This window comes from Vanellus vanellus (genome assembly GCF_965231255.1).
Source record: "Vanellus vanellus genome assembly, chromosome: 2".
Classification (NCBI taxonomy): domain Eukaryota; kingdom Metazoa; phylum Chordata; class Aves; order Charadriiformes; family Charadriidae; genus Vanellus; species Vanellus vanellus.
The window spans coordinates 56,954,510-56,981,847 of NC_138906.1; the positions used below are offsets into that span (position 1 = coordinate 56,954,510).

General features: G+C 40.1%; 1 protein-coding gene across 1 annotated transcript in view; it reads right to left on the reverse strand.

Moving 5' to 3' along the window:
* The window catches only part of POU6F2 (POU class 6 homeobox 2), a gene marked incomplete at both ends in the record, with an annotated part of 321,727 nt that overhangs the window by 99,778 nt on the left and 194,611 nt on the right, over positions 1–27,338 (reverse strand). The window contains one exon of the mRNA XM_082479713.1: positions 447–781. Within this exon, the coding sequence (XP_082335839.1) occupies positions 447–781 (335 nt within the window). The remainder of the gene's footprint in view (positions 1–446; positions 782–27,338) is intronic.

Below are 27,338 nucleotides of genomic sequence, written 5' to 3' on the forward strand. Positions count from 1 at the left end.
TCCATCCCTTGCACACGTCCACCAGCAGAAGCTCTATTTCTTGTAGGGACAGTCCGTATCATCTGCTAATGAACAACTAACTTGGCTGTCCTCATAAATTACCATAAAGAATGACTGCTGGGCAAAAGCCATTTGCGAAGGTCACATGCTGAATCCCTGGAAAAAATTAGACAGTTTTCTATGGGTTTTACGATACAGACTTTATGAGCAAAAGATGTTTACTCTTCAGAAAGGATCAGATTCGGACAATCATTAGTTATGCTTTTCTGGCTTATCAGGCTTTTTAGCTGTTGTAAGCTGCATGTCTGTAAGGATTAACTAATACAAGGTGGAATTGCTCAGCCTCTATGGTCAGAAGGTATAACCTTCACTCGATTTCCCCTTGCAGTGGGAGAGTATGCATTTTCTGTTGTTAGGCTATTACAGATTTGTACGTAGCATCCTACCTGCAATGGATTTGGTGAAGTAAGAGGAGATGGAAGGCCATGCCCTGGTGACTGGCTGGGTTTCTGAGGGGAGCTGGAGGACTGTGGGGTCGGAGGTGGTTGGCTCTGGCTCTGGGACTGTGTTTGGTTCTGCTGCGGTGGTGCTGACGGCTGTGGCTGTGGCTGCTGCATCTGCGGGGATGGCTGTGGAGTCTGTGCCTGCTGACCTTGCTGCTGCTGCTGGCTTTGCTGATGCTGTTGCTGCTGCTGACCTTGCTGCTGCTGCTGCTGCTGTTGATGCTGGAGCTGCTGAAGATGCTGAAGCTGTTGAAGCTGGGAGTTCAGGGATGAGGTAGCTGTGAATTGATGAGAGGGAAGGGAGTTATGTAGGTTTCAGCAATACCTACTGCGTTAAAGATAGTCTGGATTAAATTCTGGTTCTGTTACATTGTGGGGCACACTGCCCACTGTCAGCTGGCCTCAGACTTCAGGCTGTGGTAGGAAACATGTTCCCATCAATAACAGCCTGTGGTTCTGCTAGTGCAGCTCTGTGGTAAGAGTGGGACTTCACTGGAGGCAATGAAAGCAAACTTTTGGAAGAGCTTTAGCTCTGCCCACAGGATGGGCATCAGAACAGACCAGCAGTCTTTGCTCAGACAAGCTTACCGGTGAAGCCAAAGGAAATTTTGCCTGCCTATAGAAGAGGCGAACAGGATGTCACTGGACACAGCATAGCAAGAAGTCATAGCATGAACTGGTGCTGTTATATAAAGAATGCTCTGAAAAGAGTTTTGTCATTGTCTTTATACAGCAGGTGTCAGGAAAGAAAACATTCAGCTGTGAAATTTCTTGTGCAATGCATTGGTAGTAAAAATACCCAATAAAATGTGTGTGTGTCTGAAATTGGAACTGCTCCTTACAATTCACATCTAAAAGCTATAAAGTTTCTCTTGTGAAATAGGGTAGGTATTCTGTGCACTTGCACTGATGGCTTACTCCTCGGAGTAAAGGCCTGTCGTGTTTTGCTAGCATGTGCTCCAAACATGAGGCTTGGAAACTGGTGGCTCACATCAACCTACTGGCACAGAGGAGAAAACTTTATCTCCCAGAAACACTTTCAAATTGACTAGGGCATTCATTAAATCCAGGAGGGCAAGAAGCGTGCCACAGGGATGTCAGTAAGGAAGACCAGCTTTAAGCAGCAGCCAGAACATCACAGGAGCCTGATGCTTTCTGGGGTTATGCCCTGAATAAGTCAACTCGGTTTCCAGCCTTACCCACTTCAATCAACATCTTAGGGGTTGCTTTAGATGCGTATAAGATCCCAAGAGGAACTGCTTACAAGGTCTTTGCACTATTTTGCACTCTGTATACTGCTTTGTCAACACCACTCAGTATTTTAATTTCCATCAGCAGAAGCCAAAGTAAACTGAGAATGAATCAAATTTGTTATTTCTAAAATGGCATTCAGATTTCATGGCCAGAAACTCGGTTCACCAAGTTATTTGTGAATTGGCAGATAAAGCCAAGTCATCTCCACTTTCTTTTCATGCCGACATCCCTATTTCAGCGTTCCAGATGTCTATGCCCTGGGGATGAACTTGAGGTCTTGGTATGACTTATGAAATCAATGAGCCATGAACTGGAATAAGCAAAAGAAAAAAGAAAACGGAGAAAGATGAGGCAGAACGGGTAAGCCAGAAAACGCTGTATGAAGGAAAAGTAAAAGGTTTGATAGTAAGAACTGTTGGTCATCCATTCCTATGCTCATAGCTGATCTAAATTTTCTTTCACAAGAGGAGGGAATCAAACTGCAAACATTCCTTTACAAGAATTACAGTCATATAAATGTGACTTCAACAAAGAACCTGAATAATGCAGAGGAGGACTGGTAATGCCCATACATTTCCATCAGAAAAGTTACTGATGGAAGTTTTGTGTTTCAACACAAAACAGTGACCATCAGATTAAAAACACTCATGGTATCTCATGCCAAAGAAATCAGCCTGGAGAAGTAAGGATACACTCCCACCAATTCCATGATCAGAATGCGTACCTAAATGCTTCAAAACCAAGAGGGTCATAGGTGGAAATATAATCTAAGACATATGAGAACAAAGAATGGAGAAGGTTTGTATAAAAGAAAGCAACTGCATATAGAAATATTAACCACGGCATGAAGCACCTCAGATAGCAAGGAATACTATTCACCAATTATGTCTGTAGGTATGTACACACAGAGGCAGAAAGATCCTTCCCATTCCCATGAGGAAAAAACTAATCTACACCAGCTCTTTATTTTGTGCAGGCTATTTCCTCACCAGTGATAATTTGGATAAATCATTGATAACCAGAACCAAGACTTCAAACACAACAGGCCCTTACTGCTTCCACAGACTCCAACACAGAAATGAATGCTATGATGCCTCACAGAAGCGTAACTTCTAATACAGAAGGGTCACAGAGAGGAACAAGGGGTCATTTTATATCTTATGTGCACAACTGGACAGGGTCAGACAAAACTTTCTCTATAGCAAATTGATATAGTAGGGTTTTATTGTACTGCAATGGTCCCCAAACCCTTTTGCTCCCACAGGGCCCTCTTGAAAACCCTGGCTTGGAAGAATGGATTTGTCAGAATGCCGTATGTTGTATGTAGGCCACTGGGTCATGTAGTAGGGGACAGGCAAAAGCATTCAAGGTGAAGGGGAAGCCATCTGCTGAAACATTTCTGGAGCACAGAACATGTTTGGCTCAGCTAGAATTTGGAAAATATGGTGAATAATTAAAAGAACACTGGAAATATCAATCTGAGATAACATGAGGTAACATAGGATAGAGGGATCACTGCGATTCCAGTAACATAAAAGTGCAAAAACAGGGCAGCATTAAATTTTTGTCAATGGTCTTATGATTGAACTTATGGTATGCAAAAAAACCCCTGTTGATATAATATTAAAGATAAAAGCATCACTGCCTAAACGTCTTAAAATGGTGACATACAAGATATGAGGAGAACAGTAAAGAAGCCCAAAGTGTAAAATAAATGGTTTCTTGGCAAACTAAAACAAATGAAGGGGTGGCTACATTACATTGCAAAAAGTTTATTATTTTGTGTGTTTGCATGTAGCTCAGAGCAATCAGAAGACTAATACTTAATAATTATTAGTTTTAGCGTTCACCACAGAGCATACAATTTTCTTTCAGGATGCTTTCATTGAAGTGTTGCCAAACAGTGATATAAGTAGCCTTGCAAAATTACAGTCTGGAGCACCGATACGGATATACAGAAATAGTAATGATCTGTTTGTTTACCATTGGACAAAAATCCACACTTATTAAAATGCGGTTTTACTAAATGTATGAATCTGCTTAAGAAAGAAAGATTATAGTGTTGCACGTGTTGGGATTTACTTGCTAGAATAGTCTTCCTAATGGTGTAGGCCTCAGTTTCATAAACGAGTCATGCCTTTGCTCAGCTGTTGAATTACATTCCTAAAAGTTAAATCTTCATTAAACTTCCATTCTCCACAAGACCAATACTCGGTTTAATGGACATTTTGATTTGCACATTTTTTTCGTCTGCCAATACATAAAACAAGGGTCAGAATCCAGATGGAAGAAAAAGGGGGAAAAATGTCTCAAGAGTTTTTTTTTTTTAACCTAAGATTTTGCAGGTTCAGGTCCTACACTGAGCTACCAACGTAACCGATGTCGAATGGCCATCACCAATGTATTTCTGTGCGATGACAATGTGAACAAGTGCAATCACTCAGGCAACCTGATTTGCCCAATGAATGAAGAGTGTCTGAAGTTGACTTGGAAAACATCAAGTTTGTAAATGCTGCGGGCATGCCCAGCACTCTCAGGTGATAGCCTGATATGGAGATTTTTTCATTCCCAATCTAGGAGTAGAAAAGCTTTGCATTGAGTACTGCTCAATACTCGAATGTTGGCCGATGCAGGAATATCAGTATCTCTACCATTCACTTTTGTACTGGAAGTGCACTCATTCTTGCTGGGGTGGAAGGTGGTCCCTTGAGGAAAATTTTGGTGATGGAGAGAAGTTACTTCATGGAAAATTTTCCAAGTTCATTGCCAGCAACTGCACAAAATTATTCAAATAACTTCTTGTCTTTTCCTATAATTCATTTAAAAAGCCTCTCCAAAGCCTGCTATCATGTTGAGCCATGCACAATTCCACTGAAGGGTGCTAAAAAACCAGGGAATTGGAAGAAGGACTGTTAGATCAGACAAGCCCCACAGTTAGGTGTACTGCAAAGGTGGATTTAGGGCTCTGAATCACGCCTGCAGTCTGGTGTTGATGCTGCCTGATTGCACTGCCTCTCAGAATGTGTGTACTATCCACAGCAGGGGTTGTGTCATATTATTGTTTGTAATCAAATCCAATCCAACTCCCAGAGCTTGCTTGCATACCTCATCCATTATAAATCGTATACCTGTCTAGCATTTGTCACTTTCTGCAGAGCTTGGAGCCTGATGGAATTTCAGGTGGTACAACAGTGCTATGTCTGCATGTATAAAAGATAACATGCACTGCCTACCTCACAGGAATCTTTTTACGACTTACTGGCTAACAGCTGGGTAAAACTTTGACATACTTAAGTGAGAAGTGCCTATTTTCTTCCAGAATTGCATTCAAGAATTAAAAAAGCTTGCAAAAAATTGCAAAAAAGTTCTTGCTACGGTTAAAAAAAGACAGCATAAAGTACACCACTTTAAAAGGGAAATAATCAACTAAAAATCACATGCAAGCTATGAAAAACAGTGAGGAAAATCCACAAACCATGTGCGACAACTCCTCAACAAAAATACATGTTGAATATGTCCCAGGTATCCAAGAAGCTGATAAGAAGAACTTATACCTACAAGGAAACAATGGCATGAGGGGTTTTCAAACTTAAGATTTAACTATAATTTCTTGGTTGCTGCAGTGCCATGGCAGACTTCCCAAGGGGTCACCTCATGTTTTATAAACCTACTTTTAGCGGATTATGCTTAGCCACAGTATCAAAGCATTTACATTAGGGTAAAAGATACGGAGTTAAGTTGTGCAAACGGCTGGTAAAGAGGCAGCTTGAGCAAACTTTCTGATCTCCCAGGTCACCTACTTCTATACTTGTCACAGACCTCAGAGTACTTTAAGGACTTAAGAGAAAGTTACGATCTAAGGAACACTTCCTTTGTGGAATATCTTTGGCACAATGCCACTATGCGTTTACAATATTTACATTAAATGTTGTCTTTTCATGTTTTCCTTGTGTCTTCTGTTCCTCTGCTGGTTACCTACACAAGAAACTGAAACGAAACTAAAATGCCCTTCTGTCAAGTAGAGTGGTGCAATGGGAAGAATCCCCCCCTGATGCAAACGTGCTGAAAGCAGCAGTCTGACCTATGACAGGGGGAATTTCCTTAGTAGAAAAATTGAAAAGGTTCTATCTTCAAATTCCCGTCCTGGTTGTATTCACTGAAAGTAGTATCAACTGCCTGCTGCCTCTGGCTAACATATTATTGCATAAGTATAGGAATGGCTCTGGTTGTATTTTAAATAAAAATATAAATTTGAAAGTTTAACTCATTTCTCCAAAAACCAAGGAACATATGTAAGCCCACAAATGCCTATGTAAGGAAAACAATGTAAAAATTATAACTTTTTTCACCTCTCATTCACAATATAAACTCAGATTCTTAAGATCTCTACAACGCTTGGCAGAAGATCAAATTAATGTTCAGGGATTCAATTTGTATCTAGAATCTGCTCTTGTGGATAAGCTTCACATAATGTCTGATTTATTTTATTAATGTTTTGTGCATGTTTGTTTCTGTGTAAAGAGGAAGAAGGGGTAGGAGGATTAAGAGCCAATTTTAGCCTACAAACTATTGTGCTTCTTTATCTTCTAGCCTCCTATTTACATAATTGCATAGATGTTCCTCAGTGCCTTGATACAATGTACAATGGACTAAAAAGGAGAAAGTCATACATTAAACCTTTTCCTATTTGACTGAGCACAGAACTTGGCTCTTCCCATTTCAAGGGCCTAATGCCTTTTTCCACTTCCCCAGTAACAGAGAATGGATTTGCATTGCCTTAAACTGAAAAGTGTAACTAACTTAAGCATCTGGGCCTGCGTTTGAACTGACATGGCCCGCTGTTTTTTCCACCCTGTTGTTTCTCTTCTAATGAGGTATATGCCTTTCCTTTCTTTGAAACAGATTTCTAAAGATTGAATGCACACGCTGAACAGTCTAATGCAAGCCTGTGTTTATGCTCTCTCCCTCCTGGGTAATGAGGGGTAGGTTAGCCAAATACCCAATGTGTTTTTTGCATACGCTTGGATTTTCTTTTTAAGAGGAAAATGTGAGTTGTTTTAAATATGTTAGCATCCTCTTCGGGAAAAAAAAAAGGAAGGGTTGGACTTGTGGCCAAAGAGATTAGTAATAGGATACAGAGTATATTATTTCTAAATCACTGGTTCAAATCTAGTCTAGGTCAATACAGGGAACAAAAGTCATTGCACTTTAATGGTGCTTTTGAGTGTTTTTTACCTTATAGAAGATGTATTAGATGTATAGAAGATGTAGTCACACATAGATACCCACAGAGAGCCTGCACTGGAGGCAGTCTGCCACACAGTCAGGGTAATAAATTGATGGTCTCCCAATACCTATTAGAAAGATCATAAAGACTATGGCCTTGGATGGCATCAATTGACATCTTTATTTGCACTTTCAGCAGAGAGGCTAAGGATAGAAAGAGTAGGGAGACCAAGTCATCTTCTCCTTCCTAAAGGGGATCCCTCAAGGTTACAGCTGCGGAATGCACATGGGGTTATGGGGAGAAACTTGCATTGCCAATGCTCCTCTGTACCAATTCCGCAGATAATCAGAGGGCTTCGCTTTCTACTGTTGTCATATCCAGCATCTTTCATGAGCACTAAATTCACTTTAAAGAATATAGGCAATAAAAAGGAAGTATTAAGAAGAAAACCATCATAATTTATATGGTGCCTGTGGTGTCTCCACATTTTGATGAATACTGGAACTTCCCTGAAAAATGATACACTGCATTAAATAAATCTGACTTTTTTTTTTCCTTATCAAACCTTAAAATGTACAATAATACACTAAAATCTTAAGGAAAATAGAAGAAGAAAAAGTTGCTCTAGATAAAGAGCTTGACTAAGTATCAGGGCAAGTATATTTGGAATACTTCCCATTTTGAGATAATCTAGGGGCTATTTTCCTCTAGTTTATGACAACACTCTGTGAGTAAAGTTCCCTGAGTGTATTGTAAAAATTGCATTAACCTATTTAAAATGCCCAAAGGCAAGAACAAGCTGGAGAAATTAGACTTTAATAAGCCATTTGCTTCCTCAGCTCAAATGGGACCTTAGGCCTCATATTGTACAGATGGCTGAAACATTAACTGGAGTCAGAGTATCATCAAGACACAGGGGATCAATCAGGGAGTCGTCTTGGGACTCGCATGCAAAGACAGGCAATTAAAAACCCACCATAACATAGTCTGAGGGCAATGTTAAGTGTTTGAATGCCAAAGGCTGGGTGTCAGGCAAGCAATATCTAGATCTGGTAAACCCCTAAATTTTACCAGCTGGATTTTTTTTTTAAACATGACTGTCTTGGAGATCAGGGTTCAGGAGTTTTAACATCAAGTCCTTATGCCAGATAAAAGCAGTTTTCTAGCTATAGACAGCAGGAATGGGCCTAGATTGTCTAAGAACAGAATAGCGTTGGAATGGAAAAACAAATTGAGTGGCATGGTATTCCTACAGAGTGGATTTCCAGACCATATTGAGCCCATAAGAACATTCCTATGGACCAGAATTTAAGATAACCTCCCATTTCTTGGGAAAAAATCTGCAGGACTCCTTTGAAAGAAACTAATTTACAGAGAAAAAAATGATCATTTAAAGGCCAATAGAGCCCAATATAAGATTTCACAGCCGAAGGGATGTGACAGGGAACAGATGAATGACACAAAGAAATTAAGTTTGAAACAACAGTCTGCTGACTCAGAGAACAATGACCATGACTCATAATGGACATCAGACAAATGCTGGGCATTCTCTGCACACACAACCTTTAATAACAGGAACTGCAGTTATTTTTTTCCTTCCTTGCCTCTTTTAAATGCTCCAATATTGATGGGAACCATAATTTCCATGGCATTTATGCAGACTATGTGTTTGACGTGCCAGGAAGTAGCAATGCTCGTAGAAAAAGCAGCGCAACAGCATATGGCCCCAGGAGCTTTGGAAGAGTTTGCACAGAATCCTGACCTGCAGTTCAGAGAGCCATGGTCCCCAGTCCACTGGGTGGCCTGCCGTTTCTGCTGGCAATGTGGCTACGTGAGGCTTTGGGGCAAAGTTTTGTCAGGAGGAACTGGCTGAACTGCCTGGTGGCTTCACAGGGCAATTTTGCATTCTTTCAGATAATAGATCTGCAGTTGCATTTTCTATAATTGTTTATGGCAAATGGGTCTTCTGACAAAGAAATATTTATCCAGGTATAGCTTCAGCAATGGTTCTTTGAAGATCAGGAATTATTAGAAGTCTCTTCAAAGGGTCTTTGAAGTGAGTCATGTTTCTGTAACTAAAAGTGAAGTTACTGTAAGTGAAATGTACTGCTTTTTTTGTGCACGTGTGTTTGTATTTTTTTTTTAAACAATACAATCAAACAGTGCATGAAAGTGTTTGTGGTTTAAAAGGTTGGCCTTGATGCTGTGCTTGTGGAAGTGTCCTGAGGATGACAAAGGACAATGTCACTTTCCCCCAGCCTCAGCTGAGGGAAGTAGCAGAGGGTACTGTGCCCACCAGGTGACTTGGTATGACTGGTTGCTTTCATCTCTCAGACTCTCATTTATATCCGTGTTTCTATCATTTTCCACTTCCAGTCATTTCTGAAAGCTGGTAGACCTGAGACAACTCTCTTTTCTATTAAGAACGCTAAGATTCAAGCAGCTGCAAATTTTGTTCCCAGCATGCACATTCCAGCTAGAGAAGTTAGCTGAACAGCAGTGAGAACAGGTCATGGAACAGCTCAGAAAACAGCAATGTGTACACTATAAGGAGAAAGGGAAAAAACGCAGCCCAGCCCAGCCTTTTTCATTACAATCAATAAAACTACAACAGCGAGTATGAGAATCAGATGCAAAAGTGGCAGTTCTACCTTGCTGCAAGGCCGCGCACGCAACTGCTCTGCTGGAGCAGTGACTTAGGCTTCAACCTTATTAACAAAAGGCCCCATTATTCTCAATACAGCCCTGAACTTCTCCCGGTTTTACCAAACCAAGAAAAATTAAAAGTGGTAGCAACAGGGTGAAAAAGGTGGGGAAGAGAACAAAACGTGTGGCCTGATCCTGCAAGGGCTGTAATGCTCTCAGTCCCTCTGCAGCTCCCAGGGACTGAAGGCCATTCTTCACCAGTTGCGACACACGCAGAGTACCATGTTGAACATGGCATTCTTCATCGGTCATGGAAGAATAAAAATGGACCAAAAATCTTTTCTCTAAGTGACACGAGATACTGCTTAATAGCTGTGGTACAGGAATGATCTCCAGAATAGGTCACTGGGTTGGTGAGGAGGTGCTGTGCTGGGTGCTGTAACCTCAATATATAAGCAGAAGATGGAGGCGTTCTTTCTTTGGGTAAGGGATCAATGCAGAGAGACTCCCTCCACATGAGAAATTGTAGAAGAGCTTGGAAGCGAACTCTGATTTGGTAATCTGTCACACCACAAGCCATTCCTGAACGTATGTACCCTAGCAAGGTACATTATATTTGCCTGCTGTTGACTCGCAGTAGCTCTATTTTGCTGTCTTTAAGAACCTTCCAGGATTTTTTACTATTTGCTGCGCATAGATAAGAACGGCTGTGTTTAGTTGTGTACATTTCAAAACACACCACACTATGGGTACCTGTTTGATTTTTGTAAGCTTTGCCCTAAGTAAGGGTCAGTTTAAGGCGATCTGGCTATATCCCGCTTTCTAGTTTGTTTATTTCACTAAAAAACTAAAGTTAAACAGTAGGTGAGCAGCACTTCTGAACTCTGCAGCTGGTCATCTGCTGTGGATGGACTGACTGCTCATTTTTAATTTCCAGTAAAATGAGGGAGGCTGAATATCAGATCTCTCTCCTGTCCTTGTAGCTCATCAGCCAAACATGTTGCTGCTTCAGGTGCTAATCCTAGCACGGCTGTGCTCGGTGTCTGTCATCTTTGCACAGCAACAGCGAATTAGCTGTTCTTTGAGTGCTCATGTGCTTCCACCTACCTAAACTTCCTGCTCACTGTTGAAATAAACAACCTGGTTATTCACATAGATAAACTGCTCATCAGTAGAAAATTGGGGTGGGAGACTTAGGGAGAAGATTTCATAGGCACTTCTCATTCACGGGCTGTAAAGTCAGTCACACTTCTGTGTTAGGATGAAGGTCCATCCACAGCTGAACAGAAGGGCTGGAGAGTCCAGAAAAGCAGCTGCATTGCTCTGCCCAGTCAATGGACTATCCACTTCATGGCTTTCAAAAGCACAGCAGGAACCCCCGTGCTGTTTGATATTTCACACATTTTTGTATGCTGCAAAATAGTTAATAGCGGGCCTTTGAACAAGCCGCATCAAGATCTTACTTTAGCTATTAAGCTGCCTCTTCAAGGTTAATTATTTTTAATTTGAAAGGGATATATAGCAATTAATAAAAGAACTTCCACTTAAACAATGTATTTACTTACATGGAGCAGGAGGCCCCAGTTATACAAAGGGAACAAAATCCAAAGGATGGATTTGCAAGTGGCCAAAAATCTACATAAAAATCATTCACCATTTCTGTCCACATATTCAGTCAGAACAGAATGTTGTTGCCCTTTTGATGCAGTAACTACTATCCTATTACCCTTATCAATAGAAATACTTGCTTTTCCAGACCAGATAATGGAAGAAAAGGTGAATTTGGTTGCTAATCAGTAATTCTCCAAAATGCTTACAGGAAGCTAGGCTTTGCCTTCCTTAAGGCAGCATTGCCTTAATTATAATATTCAGGATAATGAAATACCATTTTAAATAAGGGTTTAGGTCTCATCAGCTGCATATTTTTAGCTATAGTAAACCTGAATGATTCTACAAAATATTCTTCTCTGTTTGTCATCTGCAGGTTCCTCAGTCTTTTAAACAAATTCAATAATGTGTTAATGCATAAAAAAAAAGTTTTACCAATGCACTAAGGCTGTTATAAATATTAAATACACCTGCTGTTAATGTTATCCTTTTGAGAATTATAGAATCCTGCAGAACTTGCTCTAAAAATACAGAAAATTCACAAGAGAATGTATCCTAATAGGTATATTTTATTCATCCTATAGAAACATACTGGTAGTGATGTAACTAGGTTGTGTGGAGTTTCCATACAACAATTATAATTTTCTCTTAGATTTTTCTTCTGTTATATATAACGTTCCCAGAAACTAATGCAAAAGGTAACTCTTAACTGTAGAGAATTAAGAAAATCTTGATGATAATGAAAACATTGGTCATCATGTGAAATTGATTGCTAATGTACAGCCATAGATAATGATGTTTGGCTGGGGTGAGACGGCAAGGGGAGAGAATTTACTGTTCAAAATTTCGTTGCTTGTGAAATTAGTGGATTTCTCATCCTCATGACTTAGCCCACTGAGAAGTGTAGGTGAAAATACTACATAAATACTGGGCAAACACCATTACTAGATTTACTGCGGTAACTTCAATGTCAATTAAATGGAGATGAGCTCGTTCCAAAATAGTGTATTTAAATGAAAAGCCTGGACCATTCAACAGTACAAAATAAAGAAACACATGTCAGTGCTGATACAAGATTCAGTTTTTTGCTTAAATTGACTTCTGATTAAAAAGTTAGAGGGAAAAATGCTTTCAAGTGGGATGAACTATCTATCATGGCAACCCTGAGAACAAAAGCTGGCACAGTTAGTGCACACGGAAATCTGAAACCACTACTTTAGATTCACTTTGCCAAGTTTTAACTAAGTAGATGCAAAAAACTGTTCCTTTCATTTTCAGTGCCAGGTATTTTGTCTTTACTCTGTTGATTTTAATAGCTCGCTCAGAAGCTTGGAAATGAATGTTTCTTCCATCATCAATTTAAAACTTTTCCGTTTGCCAACTATGGATGTTTTTTCTACTGTGTGTTTTCAATGAAGCTGAAATTAATATGGTTCCCTTTGATTCTCCATCCAAGTGCCAGGGAGCATGGGGCAAGCTATGCTTTCATCTCTGTCCTTGAGACAGAGCCAGGTCCAGCATCATGTAACCACAACACCACTCCTTTCTTTCCCTCTTTGCCACAATCTTCCAAAGGTGACAATTTTTGGACTCATGTTTGTCTAAAGACTACCTGGAAAGACCAGCTCTTCAGGGGTCCTGCAGCATCCTATAGGGGAGGGTGATTCCTATGGTCATCACCTCCATCAGTTCAGCTGCTCTTCTTCTCATACAGAGCCCTCAATTTGAGCAGATATGGCCCCAACAGCCTCTTTTTTCTACCAGCTGTAGACATGTACTTCTTTATAGCTTATGGAACTATGACGGCACTCCAGCAATCCTCACCTTTGAACAGGGAACTGAAGCAAATGTAAATTTGGCTAAATGTCATTGTCAGAAAGTCTTATTCATGTGATTGTGGGCAAAAGCAGTCCTGTAAATTCCTGCCTTTTTTTTTTTCAGGAATGTTTATGGATTTTTTTTTGCCAACAGCTACCCAATCATTAGAGCTGATAAGAATTGCATCAGAAAAACACCTAGGAAAATAAGACCCATGAGTGGAGGCAAGTGTTCTTTAAGCAATCATCCAGTGCAACACATTCCATTAAGAGGTTTGCAGCATACACTGCTGACCATTTCATGAATTTGGATTATGGATCACATGGATTTACAATTCATAAAGAAACTAATGCCAGGAAAGCATCTTATGCTTTAATGTTTTGCACTGGGAAATTAAGAGGGGAAGTCCAGAACATAAGATCTCTGATGTCTATGAATCAACACTGGTCCACAGACCAGTACAGACAAAACCAGAAGAAATTTCCATCTCTTTTTTTTTTTTTTTGGCAGCAATATTCTTAAATAGAATAATTCTAATGGCCCCTAATTATCTTGCACAGCTAAATGACATCTGACTTCTTGCAATCATAGTGCTAGAAGCATTGCAGATTTAACTGATGCTGCAATGATTTTCAGATTTGACCACAGTATATCCCCAAAATAGATAAGCTTTAGATGCTTGCACAATTCTGTCACTTCTTTCAGCTGTGACTGGGAGAGGCCTTTTTGTCAGGTAGTATCTGATGGGTGCCTTGCAGACCTGCAGCTCACTTGGCTGAGAGGGCTCAGTTTGCCCCCTGCCATTAGAGGACTCTGAAGAAATAGCCCTGACAAGACCATGGGGAAAATGTGTGAGCCACTGCCTGCACCTTGTGCCAGCGTGGGTGTGAATACAGAGCACATGCCACAGAGCATCTCTCTCTGTTGAGATTCAGAAGAGTGCCCCTGGCTTATGTACTGATCTGAAACTTTAATCTCCCCACGGAACGCTTTAATCAGAAACCATTTTCATAATTTGTAAACACTGCCAAATGTTTGATTTCAGGCTGTTTAAGTGATCAAACCTTCTGGTGGAAAATAAAATAAATATCAACAAAGCCATCAGACAAAGAAAGTAGTTATAAATAATTAAATATGCTGTACTGACAAGTACTATTCCCACCTGGATGCTGTGCTTCCAAGATGCAAAGTACAGTTTTCCTAATTACAAAAAAAAAAAGTAAAAATGATCCTGTATGACAGAAAAAGTCACCAGAAACGGGGAGTTAGGACTGATTGCCTTATGGATGAAGACCAGTGCCTGGGAATCCACTTCCTATTCCTGAACCTACTGTACCTGCACTACCTTGGTCATGGCAGTTAATCTCCCTGCCTCACTTTCCTGTTCTATAAAAGAAAAGCAGGGATAATAAACTTCACTTTCCTCACCACAGGAAGCTAAATTAGTGAAGTACAGCAATGTGTGCTAAGATCCTCAAAACGAAAGGGGTCAAAGATACACAAAGTTTTATTTCCACATGGAAAAGATTGTTATAGAGCTACCTCCTACATTGTGTTAATGAGAGATAGATAGTTTAAAAGCACACATTTATTTTCTTTTTGCCTGCTCTTTGATAATGTCTAGGTAATGCTTTTATTCCCAGCAGCTCATAAGACTTTTTGAGATCTCCAGTAATAGGGATGTCTTTTAAGAAGAACTCTCAGCTCAGGCACATTTTAAGCACTTGTCTCACACCGGGTTTAAAGGATACCTCAGAATGAAAGACAATCCCAGATTTCCTGGAAGACTAGTACTTAGAGTTCATTGCACACCACTGTGATCCCCTCTGTCATCAGAGACACACACTGATGGAGCCAGCTAAACCAAACTAGCTAATGATAATACCAATAAAAAAATCCACAAGAAAATTTCACCAACAAGACATCACAGGTAATAAAGTGATTCCTCCAGTGCGGTAAGGTAGGCCAAAGAAACAGGAGGATGACAAAAGAAAATGAAGAAAAGAAAACAAATTCAAGGGCGATAACTATAGGACCCCGGTGGGCTTGTTATGTGAATACACTGCAGGTAACCGCATCCTGCTGCCGTAATGCTTCATAAATTCTGTCATCTTGTTAAGAGGCTGAAGACTATTGACCTCACTTCCTCCACTAATAAGACTGTGCTGTTTTGTGCCCAGACTTTTATTATGCTTAAGAAATTTGAACCATTCTTTGAACCTCCTTCCTTCCTGTACCAGTGATTACTGCCTACCAAATTACAGAATAACAAATGGGAAATGGAAACTCCTCTCCCTCTCTTGTTCAACAGCCCATTCTTTCCCTCCTCCTAACCCCTTGCAAGATAATTCTCAGGCTGTCAGGAACAGCGATGCTAAGGCTTACTTGGTTTTGTTTCTCAATATATTACGAGTAATAATAGTAATAAACCAAGAAATCTGAGTAGATTTTATGATGTTCACATATAGGTGTGACATTTATACACGCAAGAAAAACCTTCGTGCATTATAAAGCCTGCGCAGGCAACATTCAGCCATTCTAACCACTGAAAACACACAGTGAGGGTCAGAGAGATGAAGTGAGATCAGCCACGTGAGGTGTTTTGGAGGTCCTCTCCAAGCACAAAGCCTACACAGGCTGTATACTTAACAGCTCTCCTTATTGCAGCTCAAAATAAGAAAAACAGTTCCTCCTCTTCTTAGCACTTACTTCTGAAGAGCAAAATACACAAAGGCAGCTTACACCATGTCCAGCCCAGCTGGCTATGACCACTCATGGTCATGAAAGGTAGGCCTGTGACTTTTCCTGTCCATACTTTGTATCCTTTTCTTCCCAATCTAAAAAGGCACAAGATTATTCAAGGCAGAGTGATCCCTTCTTTACACACGATGGGGGAAAAATGTGTTCATACCATAAAAATCACAGAAGGCTTGTCCATCAGCTGCTACAGTTCTGAGTGTTCACGCACGTAAGTGTGTACCAAGGACACAGCTTTAAAATTTTAAAACATGCAACTTAAAAAAATGACTGATCATTATTTCCTTTGTCTATGAGACTAGTACCTTCACAGTAATCACTGGCACTTTTTTTTTTTTTTTTAAAAGAGCCCTCATAGACCCCTCCTTTTCCCCTAGACAACCTCTTGTCTTTAAAAGCTAGAAACCTCCCAACGGTCACCTCTTTCAGCTAGAGAACTACTTTACAGATGCACTTGCTGATTAGCCTTACCTTTTGTATCTCAAAGCAAAAATGCTGCAAATAAAAATATACGAATCAACATGGCTGATGACGAAAGTGGCACAAACTCTTCTTTGACTTTCACAGAGCAATGAGGGCAGTGTCATTGAATTTACACTGCCAAAACCAAGAACAAAATGCAGCCTTTACTTCCTTAGTGGAGCTTTCTGTCTTGTGGATCTGATTTTCTCTTCTCTTCGCTTCATTTGTGCCACTAACACTGTGCTTGGTACTTGCTTTGCCATCCTTAATAGATAACACAGGAGACGTCTGCTGTCTAGACTTACCGTCCTTTCCAATAATGAGGGTTCACAAACTCTTAATAGTGTACACAGCAATAAAACTTGAAATAAAACAGTAAAAAGCAAACCAAAATACTATAAAAGGTCCAAGCCCCCAAGTTTCTTGCTGGCTTTCTCATAGCTCCTGCATAGGATCATAATTCACCTTTACTCTGTTGTCACTCTTATTAAGCAAAGGCAGCTTATATTTAACAATTCCATTATTTTCTTTTCTGCATTACATAAGACCACATTAGGAGCCTGCTGTGTGTTTTCGGGCAGACACAATCTGTTCTGCCTTGCACAGTCCAGGAATTACCTTCCAAAATGGCCCTGCCGAGCCTTAGGCACCACCAGCAGCTGCTCCACGTGGCTCTTTGTGCCAGGGACACTGCACTGTGCACAGGGCACTTAGGAGGAGGATGCCAAGCTGCTGTTTATTTATGTCACCCTCCCAAGCCGCAAAGATATCACAGGCCTTTAGGAATTGCATGTATAAGCCATTTTATCGCTGTATTTCTTTTAACCCCACCCTGCCCTGATTGTCCATTTCCTCCATCCTTTTTTCTCTCTCTTTCTCTCTTTTTCAAGGCTACCTGCTGTTTTGTGTGGTTTTGCATGCAACATGCACATTTATTCTTCTTGGACTGCATATTCGAAAAAAGGAAGAAGGAAGGAAGGAAGGAAGGAAGGAAGGAAGAAAGGAAGGAAGGAAGGAAGGAAGGAAGGAAGGAAGGAAGGAAGGAAGGAAGGAAGGAAGAAAGGAAGGAAGGAAGGAAAGAAGGAAGGAAGAAAGAAAGGAAGGAAGGAAGAAAGGAAGGAAGGGAAAGAAAGAAAGAAAGAGAGAAAGAAAGAAGGAAAGAAGGAAAGAAGGAAAGAAGGAAAGAAGGAAAGAAGGAAAGAAGGAAAGAAGGAAAGAAAGAAGGAAGGAAGGAACAGAGAACAGTAAAAATCCAGAGTCAAATGTGAGTGGCACAGCTATAATTCTTTATGAAGCAGCAGGTAAGATTGATTGTCAAGGGTCAAAAGGCTAGGTCAAACTCTGCTCATTCGTCAGCTGAATGTCATTTTTGTTTTCCCTGTCACCAGATAGCTTTAAAAAAAATTGCAACTCCTTCCTCATTATCTGGGACTTGGCTCCTTTCCTGCCATCCAGTATTAATGAAACTGTGCTTCAAGCCTGGCCTTCATCTTTGAGGTTCTTCTTCATGTACTTCTTCCCTTTCTTAAGTACTACAGAGCGAGGACAATTTTAAAGATCATTTTCTTGCACAGAGAAGTTGGAAAATTGCCGCTACAGTGAGAATGATTTGAAAACATACATGCAGTATAAACGTCTGAATGAACAAAAATGTAATTAAATCATAGCAGGTCCAAAGCCCACACAGCGATGTAATTGAATCATGGTTAAATCCATGCATCTCATATGGAATCCTTGAAAAAACAACACGATATAATATTTTGAAACCATTTATGAGGAAAACCCCCTCTTTTTGTTATAATTGCAAGCTGTGCACCACTGGAATAATGCTAATACTGAAATTATCCATCGATTTACTGTGAATATGATTTATATATGCCTGCTTCAAATAAAAACATAGCCAATAATTCCCTTAAAAATAATTAAATGTCTAAATTAATTGAAGTTAAAGTACATCTGTGTGGTGAAGTTTCAGCTGGCCTGAAATGGGGTGCCATTTCAAGCCAGCAGTTGGTGATCCAAGGGATGCTTCCTCAAATAAAACCATTCTGTGTCAAAGGTGAGTTTAGGTGTAATTATCTTCTTGTGCATTTATATAAAGGCAATACTCTTGTCTTTATTGAGTGCTTTTCACAAAGGGATCTCAGGGTAAATTACACAAATAATTAAACCTCTTCTAACACCTGTCCATACGAGGAATGTCTCTGTGTTTAGAGAAACAGAATCAGGAGCCCTTCAGTGACAGAATGAGAGGATTTACTAAATTAATTTTCATTAAACACATTGCTGCACAGGGTGATTTAAGTGTGTTGACTAACTGACATAATACTACCTTTTAGCTAGAAAAATGACCTTTTAAAATATTTATAATCACACTTGCGCAAAAATATCCTGAAATTCTGTGCTAAATCTGTATGGAACAACTTTTCACACTAGTCTAAGTTCCCTGAACAAGCAAACGTGGTGACTTCAGTGAAACTATCTGCATGAACAGCATCTCAGACAGGAAATTCAAAATCTTTTGCGAAAACAAGTGTTTTAACTGTGAAGAAAAGATCAAAATAAACAACAACTCAAAACAAAAATAAAAGGTTCTGATTTCAAAATACATGGTGGAATATCCCCCTGCAGCTTGGGAGGGCTACTTCAAGGCCTGGCTGCCGCAGGAACACGAGCTAGTATCTGTTTGCTTCCAATCATAGGTGGAAGATAATACCCATTAAAAATGTATAGAATTCAGCTCACAGAGTAGTGGACTGCAGAATTATTTAAAATAGAGACAAGAGGTTCACAAGTTGACAGTAATTAGTTAATAAAAACCTTTAGAGTACTTGGCCCTCCTGTGATATTTGACAGCAATGGTGGAGTTTAAAATGGATCTGTTCTGGGAAATATGATATTTTTTGACCTGACTGGGTTTTCAGGGCATACAAAATATGATGCGCTTCCAAAATGTTAGCCAAAACAACTCAGTTTTGACTAACTCTCAAAGACGACAAAATGAGAAGAAATTTCAACAAGAGGAAAGAAGCAAAGTAAAGGGAAGAGAAAAACATTCTTATTGCAAAATTAAGTTTTCCTTCAGGATCCTTTTCTTTACTCCAGTGGTAACAAAATTTGAATTTTCAACTTTGAGATGGGATGAGGATGGCACTAATTGAAATTTGAATAGAGGGCTTGTCATTAAAATAATTTTGCTTATAGCACTGCGTTTGACTGTACACTGCTTTTCTAGCCATATTGCAGTGTGGACATCCTTCTGCATGTGTGCCGCAGTGTATCGGTTTGAAACCTGAAGTGACTCTGCATCACTAATGTGGGAAGCAGTACTGTGGGATCAGGCCGAGTGCGTGGATAAGAGTAACCGGAAAACAGAGCTGGGCACTGTCTAGGAGAGCCTCTTTTCATTATGTAAAATGACTGATTATGAGATCCCAGCTGGGTTTTGCATGGGGCCTTGTTCACTGAAATATTAATAGGTGACATTTAGCTAAACAGTACAACAGAACCATGATACTGTGCTGAGAACTGCCACTATAAACACATTTTACTTCCTCGAGTGAATTCATAGCAGGCTGTCGCCACACTGCCATGCTTTCTCCTGACAAGCTACAGCCTTCTCTACTACCCACAGCTCTTAGAAATTACACAGCTCATTTTTTTGGTCACATCTAGCACAGAAGTTAGCTGAAGAGGCAATGAGTCCTTCTCTGTCACTCAGGAGGGAGCGGGGAGCACGGAAAAGCCCCTATGGATATAACACAGGCAGCTGCTTTCTTCAATAGTCTGGAAGCTTCAATAGTCAAGCACTATTTCCTGGTGCAATGAAACCCAAAGTTTTGGCTCCATCAGTGCCACTCAGCATCGCTCCCCTCAATTAGCTGAGGAACATTTATTAATTGTGTGGAACACAATAAAGCTAAATACTTAGTGAAGGAGAGAAGATGGTACATGAGCCTTCATACCTGCTGGAAGCCAATTAGTTCACCCATATATACCTTCTTCTTACTCTGAACTGGGCCCTTTGCTCCCCCCTTTCTCAAAAAATTACCTTTTTCATTTCCTTTTTGTTTATATTTTTTCCCTTTGTTTCTTTTCACTCTGTGACTCCTCAGGGTTTCCTGTATGGATTCACTGTAGACCATCAGACAGCACCTGTACAACCCTAACTGCATGAAACTGAGCCATGTGAGTGAAAAGCAGCTGAATTCCTCTCAATTTTGGCAACAGCATTTTGAAAGCTGCTCACTGAGATGGAGTTTTGAAAAATTTCTATGCTATCTTCCATGTTCTTAAGGACTTTAGTTTTATAGGGAGACAACGAGATAAATTTTACTCTAATCTGCCTGAGGACTTTTCCATGCATTTTGGCCTTTCTAATATTGTATAATTAATAAAGAAGAAGAAAATGGCAGCAAGCTGCCCTATCCTTGAATAGGATATTAGTAGCGCTTTGTTCCCACATCGTTTTAATCAGGCACGGATTACATTTCTACTGCAGGCTGACCCTACCTGCCTGGTTCTTCCATGTTACTTTAACAGTAATGTTCATATAACTTAAAATCACTTCTAAGCAGACTTTTTCTCACAGAATGTTGCACTCTCACCTTCAATTTCTTTCTTTTGCTGTTTTCCACAGTATTATGATCAGTTGCTAACAGCCTTGTTATTGTGACATGAACAACACTTCTCTGATTGACTTCATTCTTCTACATAGCTCTGTGTCACCTCTACACATCCCTTTTCCCTGTCATCAGAGTTTCATGCTGAGCCTGTTTTCCTAAGTGGTGGAGTATGTTTTCATTCTATCTGCATACGGCATCCCATCTCATCTCCAGCCCCCCTTCCCATCTCACATCTGATGTGGTATTCTGCTTTTAGAATTTTGGGGGGGATTTGAACCTTAACACACTGACATTTCTATTCTTTCCTGATTCTGCATTCCGTTCTCTAAGGTTTACATTTTCTTCATGAAATTTACATAAACCTGTCACTCCAGCATTTTTACAGCTCTCCCCAGTCATTACTTGGGCCTGATACTATCTTTATGTCTTCTGTCTAATCTCCCATGATGAACCCCAGGTTTATGGCGAAGCAGCACAAAATGACATATATGTTCTGATCATGCTGATTTATCTCTTTCAATACCTCACTTCCTTCTGTGGTTGTGCTCTAGGAGTCCTCAAGACAGTCCTAAAATTCTACATCATGAATTGTACAAATGAATCCAGAACTGGATTTTTCTAAAAAATCAAGGAACCAACAAGCGTGGACTTTACAAGACAGAAGGCCAGGCTCTAGAAAGCCATTAAAATAAACCTGTGGTGTGAGCAGCAAGCAATATAGGGCTATTATTTGTTTAGCATCAAAAGAGGACAGAAGTATGCAAACCCAACAAAATGAGCTTTGATAGCAATATGGTCGCTGAAAATGAGGGGTTTAACAGCATCCCTCTAAGCGTGGCTTTGGTGCAAGCTGTGTGCATGTAACCAACAGCTGGCGAACTCAGAGCTCATCCCCTAGCCTCACAGCAAAAAACAGTATACAAAAATTAACAGATCAAAAAGACAGGCAGGGGTTCTTCCCGCTTAAACTTATTGCTACTTCTAAGGTTTTCCTGTCGGAAAGCTCTCTCTTGCAGCTGCAGGATGTGGGGAAGTGAACAATAGGGCAGAGGACTATAGATATCACTTCATCGCATCATAACATCATTTTATGGCATTGAATTGAAAGATCTCTAAATACTCAAACCTTGAGCCAGATGATGCAATTATCACTTGAGCGTAATTCCTATTCACTGAAGGAAATTTGCCTGAGTAAGAACTGTAAGAACTTATAAGCTTCCCTTGTTACAAGATTATTCTTTATGCCTCACATGTATCGTGAGTAGCTGGGGCCGACAACTACATAAAAAATCATTTAGAGAAAGATTGTGGGCAGAAATGATTTCTTAGAATTGGGGTGTAAGGCTTTATAAGAACTTTAATGCACAAAGCTGTGAATTGTATGAATTTGTCACTTTCATTTTAACATTAAATGGAGATTTAATATGACTACTTTCATTTGTCACAAATGCACATAAGCAAGGCTGAAGGACTAATGTGCAGAGACCTGAAATAGATTTCTTCCATAGGAAGCTTCGTATTTCTGCAGGCGTAGCAATACCACTATTTTAAGAAATGAGGATCAAATTAAATGTTTACTGCTGTAACACATTGTTGCCAACAGTGTCAGTAAATTTATGAGCAGTTTATAATTTTAACCGTCTTCCAGACAGTGGGTCATATGTGCATTAAAGTAGTCATAATAACCTGTCAGTAAAAATTTCCTGTAGCACATTCATAGCAAAAAATGTTTGCAAGTTGAGCAGCTCGCTTACGCACTGGCAGAACAGTTTCTCCTATGAAGTGGTACAACTAACCCCAACTAACTAATTTCAGTTTGATTTCATGTTCTAATGGGGGTTTTAAGAATTTTTTTTTCTTTTAATTTCCAGAATTCCTTTTCAGAATTCACCAAATAGCACTTTTAACACACAGGCATTGACTAGAAAATTGCTTGCTCTTGCCCCTAGATCTTGCCCCTAGAGAAATAAACAACTATGAGTTATTATCTGACTTATAAGTTATTATTTATTATCAATACTGGGTAGCGTGAAGAAAGTGAGAGAGGCTTTCCTAACACTTGGGGAGGCAGCATTCGACATCCTGAAACCTGTGAGCCCGTGTGTTGTCATTGCAGCTACAACTTCCTCAGGATTCGTACGCCTTCACGTTCTCTTCCCCTGTTCGGAGCTGCTCTCGCTTACCCTGCAGTAAACTCCTCTCGGTGGGATCTGGTCCCACCATGATGCTTTTGCTGTTTAATGTCAGCAAGCCGAATGCTTTCTGGGGCCTGCATCCAGCCATGATGTCACCTAACAGAGTACTGATATCTCAAATATTATCCATCAGTCATTCCTAGTGCCACTCGTTCCTCCTGGGGGGGTCACGGCACCAGCAAGGTCAGCAGCAATCTAAAGTGCAATGCTCACTCACTAAAACAGAGCCAGGGAAACATCTTGCTTCCCCTCTTGCTAGCTTAAGAAACACAGAAAATGGGAGTGAAAGCATTCAGCTTTGAACCTTTCTGCAGTGATATGTCACTTGCTGGGATATTAAGAGAGAATACTTCTCTCACACACACGCACACTGGCTAACGTGTGAGATTTGTGTGTACCTTTGAGAGGAAGAATTGCCTCAGTTTACTCAGACCATTACACAAAGTGGATTAAAACAGTCACACAGTGGATCTGTTGATGCCTTATTTCAGAAGGCAGCATTCATGCTGTGGTCAAGAGGAGCCCAAAGAAGGTGGCCCCAGTATCCCTGCTAACGAGCACCCCCTCTCATACTAACAAACTAAAGGTTACGTGCTTCCATCTCAACAAAAATGAGGTAAACCTATTTTTGCCTGTGCAGTGACCCTCTGCAAGAGACAGGCAACATGTAAAGCATTTAAATTGGGCATTCAGAGGTTACAGGCTGAGTGCATTCCTTTCTATGCGTTGCTTTAAAAATCCCAAACAAACCCAACCTGAAATAGCCACTGGTAGAGACCCTTTGAAGACAGTTAGAAAACCAGCTAAATGCGCATGGAAAATTGGATAAAGTCATGTTAAGGGGAGGGTATTTTTCTCTAACTCCAAATGGAAGTTTATTATGCTGGAAAAAAATTTACTGTCCTTGATTCCAGTCCTGTAGCTAATGCCTCCATGATTCAGACCTGTGTTTGCTCAGGACACCAGAAATTCAATCCACATAGCCAAGTACAAATTTGGTTACTTTGCCTCTAATTTACTAAGGTTATGGGTAAAGTTATTAAGCAGATGTCCTGGATATAAGAACATACAAACAAAACACACCTCCACTGAGATTAAAAAAACTATTTCTAAATGTATATACATGTTTAAGTAACATTCTAGATGGATGCTTAAAGACTCAATTTATAAAAGAAAAAAAATGTGGCCTTTTTTTCTACTGAAGCCAAACTTCATTCTCAGCATGGTATATATAAATTCCTACTCCTCTTGTTAAACAGTCTTTCTTTCAATCCAGTGGTTTTGCTTGCACTGTGCATTAAGTACATATTCTTTAAGCTACCTGGAGTGATTTCTAAACATTTTCATGTTACATTTAATTTAGAATGTTTTATGCTTTGTATGTAGTTTAGAGTTTTGTATCTTAAGTTTATTATCTTGCATTTAACTATATTGAATACTATTCTCTGGTGTACTGCCCAGTTATACAGTTCCGGTAGCAGAGATGGGGCAAGGAGGAGGAAACATTAACCCCTTGGAACAATGACTTGCTATGATTACACTTTAAATGCAATGCTCTGAAATGTAACTGTTATTATCATGTTCACAACTATGTAAATGTAAACTTAGCATATTCAGCAAGAGACAGGAGAAAAGCACTTGATTAAAAACTGAAAAAAAAAAAGGCAAGTTTAAATACAATGGTGTACACAACTTTTAATATTCAAGTTTAGGTTCAGTCTGTTCTTTACAGAACTGAACTAATTCAATAGAAAACTTTTCATTAACAGTGTTCTCCAACTGGGTATTGTTGGCACACAGATTTCTGTACAGCACGTACCTGTTGATCAGAATGATACCCATATGCAGCAAGATAGTTATCAGAACAATAATGGACAGGCCATGGCAAGAGACAGTGGAATAAAATGTTTCCATAATTAAAAAAAAAAAGTATCAATAGTTCTTCTACATTCAGGACAAAGTGGGGGAACAGAACCATGTTAATAATTATTCTGGGAGGCTACAGGATACTTGGTATTGATGGGCTTTCTGGTCTTGTCATGTTATACTATTCACTGTATTGCATATCTCGTGCTATCCAAACCATAAACTCATTTACCCTGCTCCTGCTACTCTAGATAGAATGGCAGGCATCAAGTCTTCACAAAACAATTGTTTCCTATTGCTTTTTAGTATTTTGTTCTTCTTGGAGCAGCCGCTGCGATATATTAAATGGAAAGCTGACATATCTAAACTTAATGAAAACGACTGCCCTTTCCTGTGGCAGTTGGTGCTGGGGAGAGAGTTACAGTCTACAAAACAGCTTAAACAGATGTTGCAAATTTCTGCAAAGCAGCTGATGCTCCTATTCAAACACCAACCTTGGGCCTACCTGCAGGATCTGATATTCCTGTCTGCACATGGAAGCAATAGACGTGTATATCTCAGCTGTTTATTTTTTTGCCTCCCTTCTGTTCTCCTTATTTACAGCACTTACTAATTCCAGGGTTTTTTCCTTCTTGGTCTCTTCTCTGTACCCTTGTCTGAGCAGCTGGATCTGCTACAAAACCTACCCTTGATTCTGCCCCCACACTGTTCCTCCCTTGTTGCATGCTTCAGGCTGTAGAAGTACATCAGAAACACTAATAAATCACTAATAAAGATACATCTCCAAGTAAAACCTCTCTACTCATGATGATGAGACAGCCTTGAGCAGCTCCACTCTTCTTCTCCATTACATCCATCTGCACAGCTTCATCCATTTGTACATCCTGTGTTTAGGGCCTTATCCTGCAGTCAATTCTTACATGAAAAATTTATCAGTGAGATTACTGTCAGACATCATTTTCTGAAGGAGGTCAATGCTGAAGACTGGACATTAAGGTAGATGGATTCCTGGCCCAATGCAGTATGGCAATTTCTGTATCCTTAGACTCACAAAACGACCCACTTTTCAGCTGGATTGGTGTTTTACTGCCACAGCAATCTGCCAGCCTGAACTTATGGAAGTTGTCTTATTGCATGTGACTGAAAATGCTTTAGTATACTACATACCTAACAGTCTTTGGTATGCACTTAACAGGTAAACTATGGTAGGTCTGGTCCCTGCCTCAACAGCCCTTGGTTGCTGATATAAAGAGTAGAGCCAGGAAGCTGTGCCAGATTTCCTTCTTTCTCTTTCCCCCCAGAATTTACATTATGGCTCTGACCATTCAAATAAGAGGAATTATAGAGATCATATGTAGGAACAGTTGTTACGGTACATTGACTTGGTCAGCTGCATAACCATTAGATGGCTTCATAACTCCCTTTTCAGGTATAGAACAACTTCAGGTTAAGGTGTAATCAGTCTAGGTATTCTTTTTCATCTTAAAAGTAACAACACATTTCTAGAATATTGGAGAATAGTTATACAGAAAAGCCCAATAACGCACAGCAAGTAAATACCTGAATCCCTTCCTTCCATTGCTACTGAAAATTATTCCCAATGTGAATACTTCCCAGTGCAGTATTGTTCTTGCTGAGAACATGGATAACATATCAACGGGAATGCTGTGAGAGGCTTCTCGAGGAAGAATAAGGAAAGAGCACAGTGATCTTGCAGCTGTGATAATTCAGAGTCACCTATGGAGCTGCACCTGCAGCATCCCCTTTGCTGGCAGAATATTCTGAATCAGTGCTTTTCACATAATTTCGTGGCTATGAAATCATTCCCTGGATGCAGGAAAATATTCATGGCACCAGCTGAACCCCAAGCAAATGATCCTAGGTCTTCAATCCAAGCAGGTGAATTCCCTCTGATCTGTCTGTACAGACTAGCACAAATGATACATCACCCAGCTGGTGCTGAGACACATTAGATGCTTGGCAGGTGGAAGATGGCATGTTGTTTTGCATGGTGCGTTGGAATTGACCCTTCAAAGCCTAAAACCATTTGTTCTTTCATTTACAATCCCACCTAGTAACGAAGGAGCGACTTGTGGTAGCACTTGCTACATTAATCATATTTTTGTGTGGTAACAGCAGACACTGGATGCCTGATTGCTGCTGTATTGCAGCTCAGGCTGGTATTAAAGCAAAAGCTCAGGGATCTTGATCTAATGCACCTGCTTGACATAGTTGGTCATTTTCTCTTTTTCCACGCAGCATTCCTTGGCTTTCCATCACTTTCTGCTTTCAGTCTCCTTCCTAGGGCAGAAGTTAGTGTGGTGGTTGGGGACCAGATGGAAAAGACTGCCAACATATTCTTGCATTGTGGCACAGA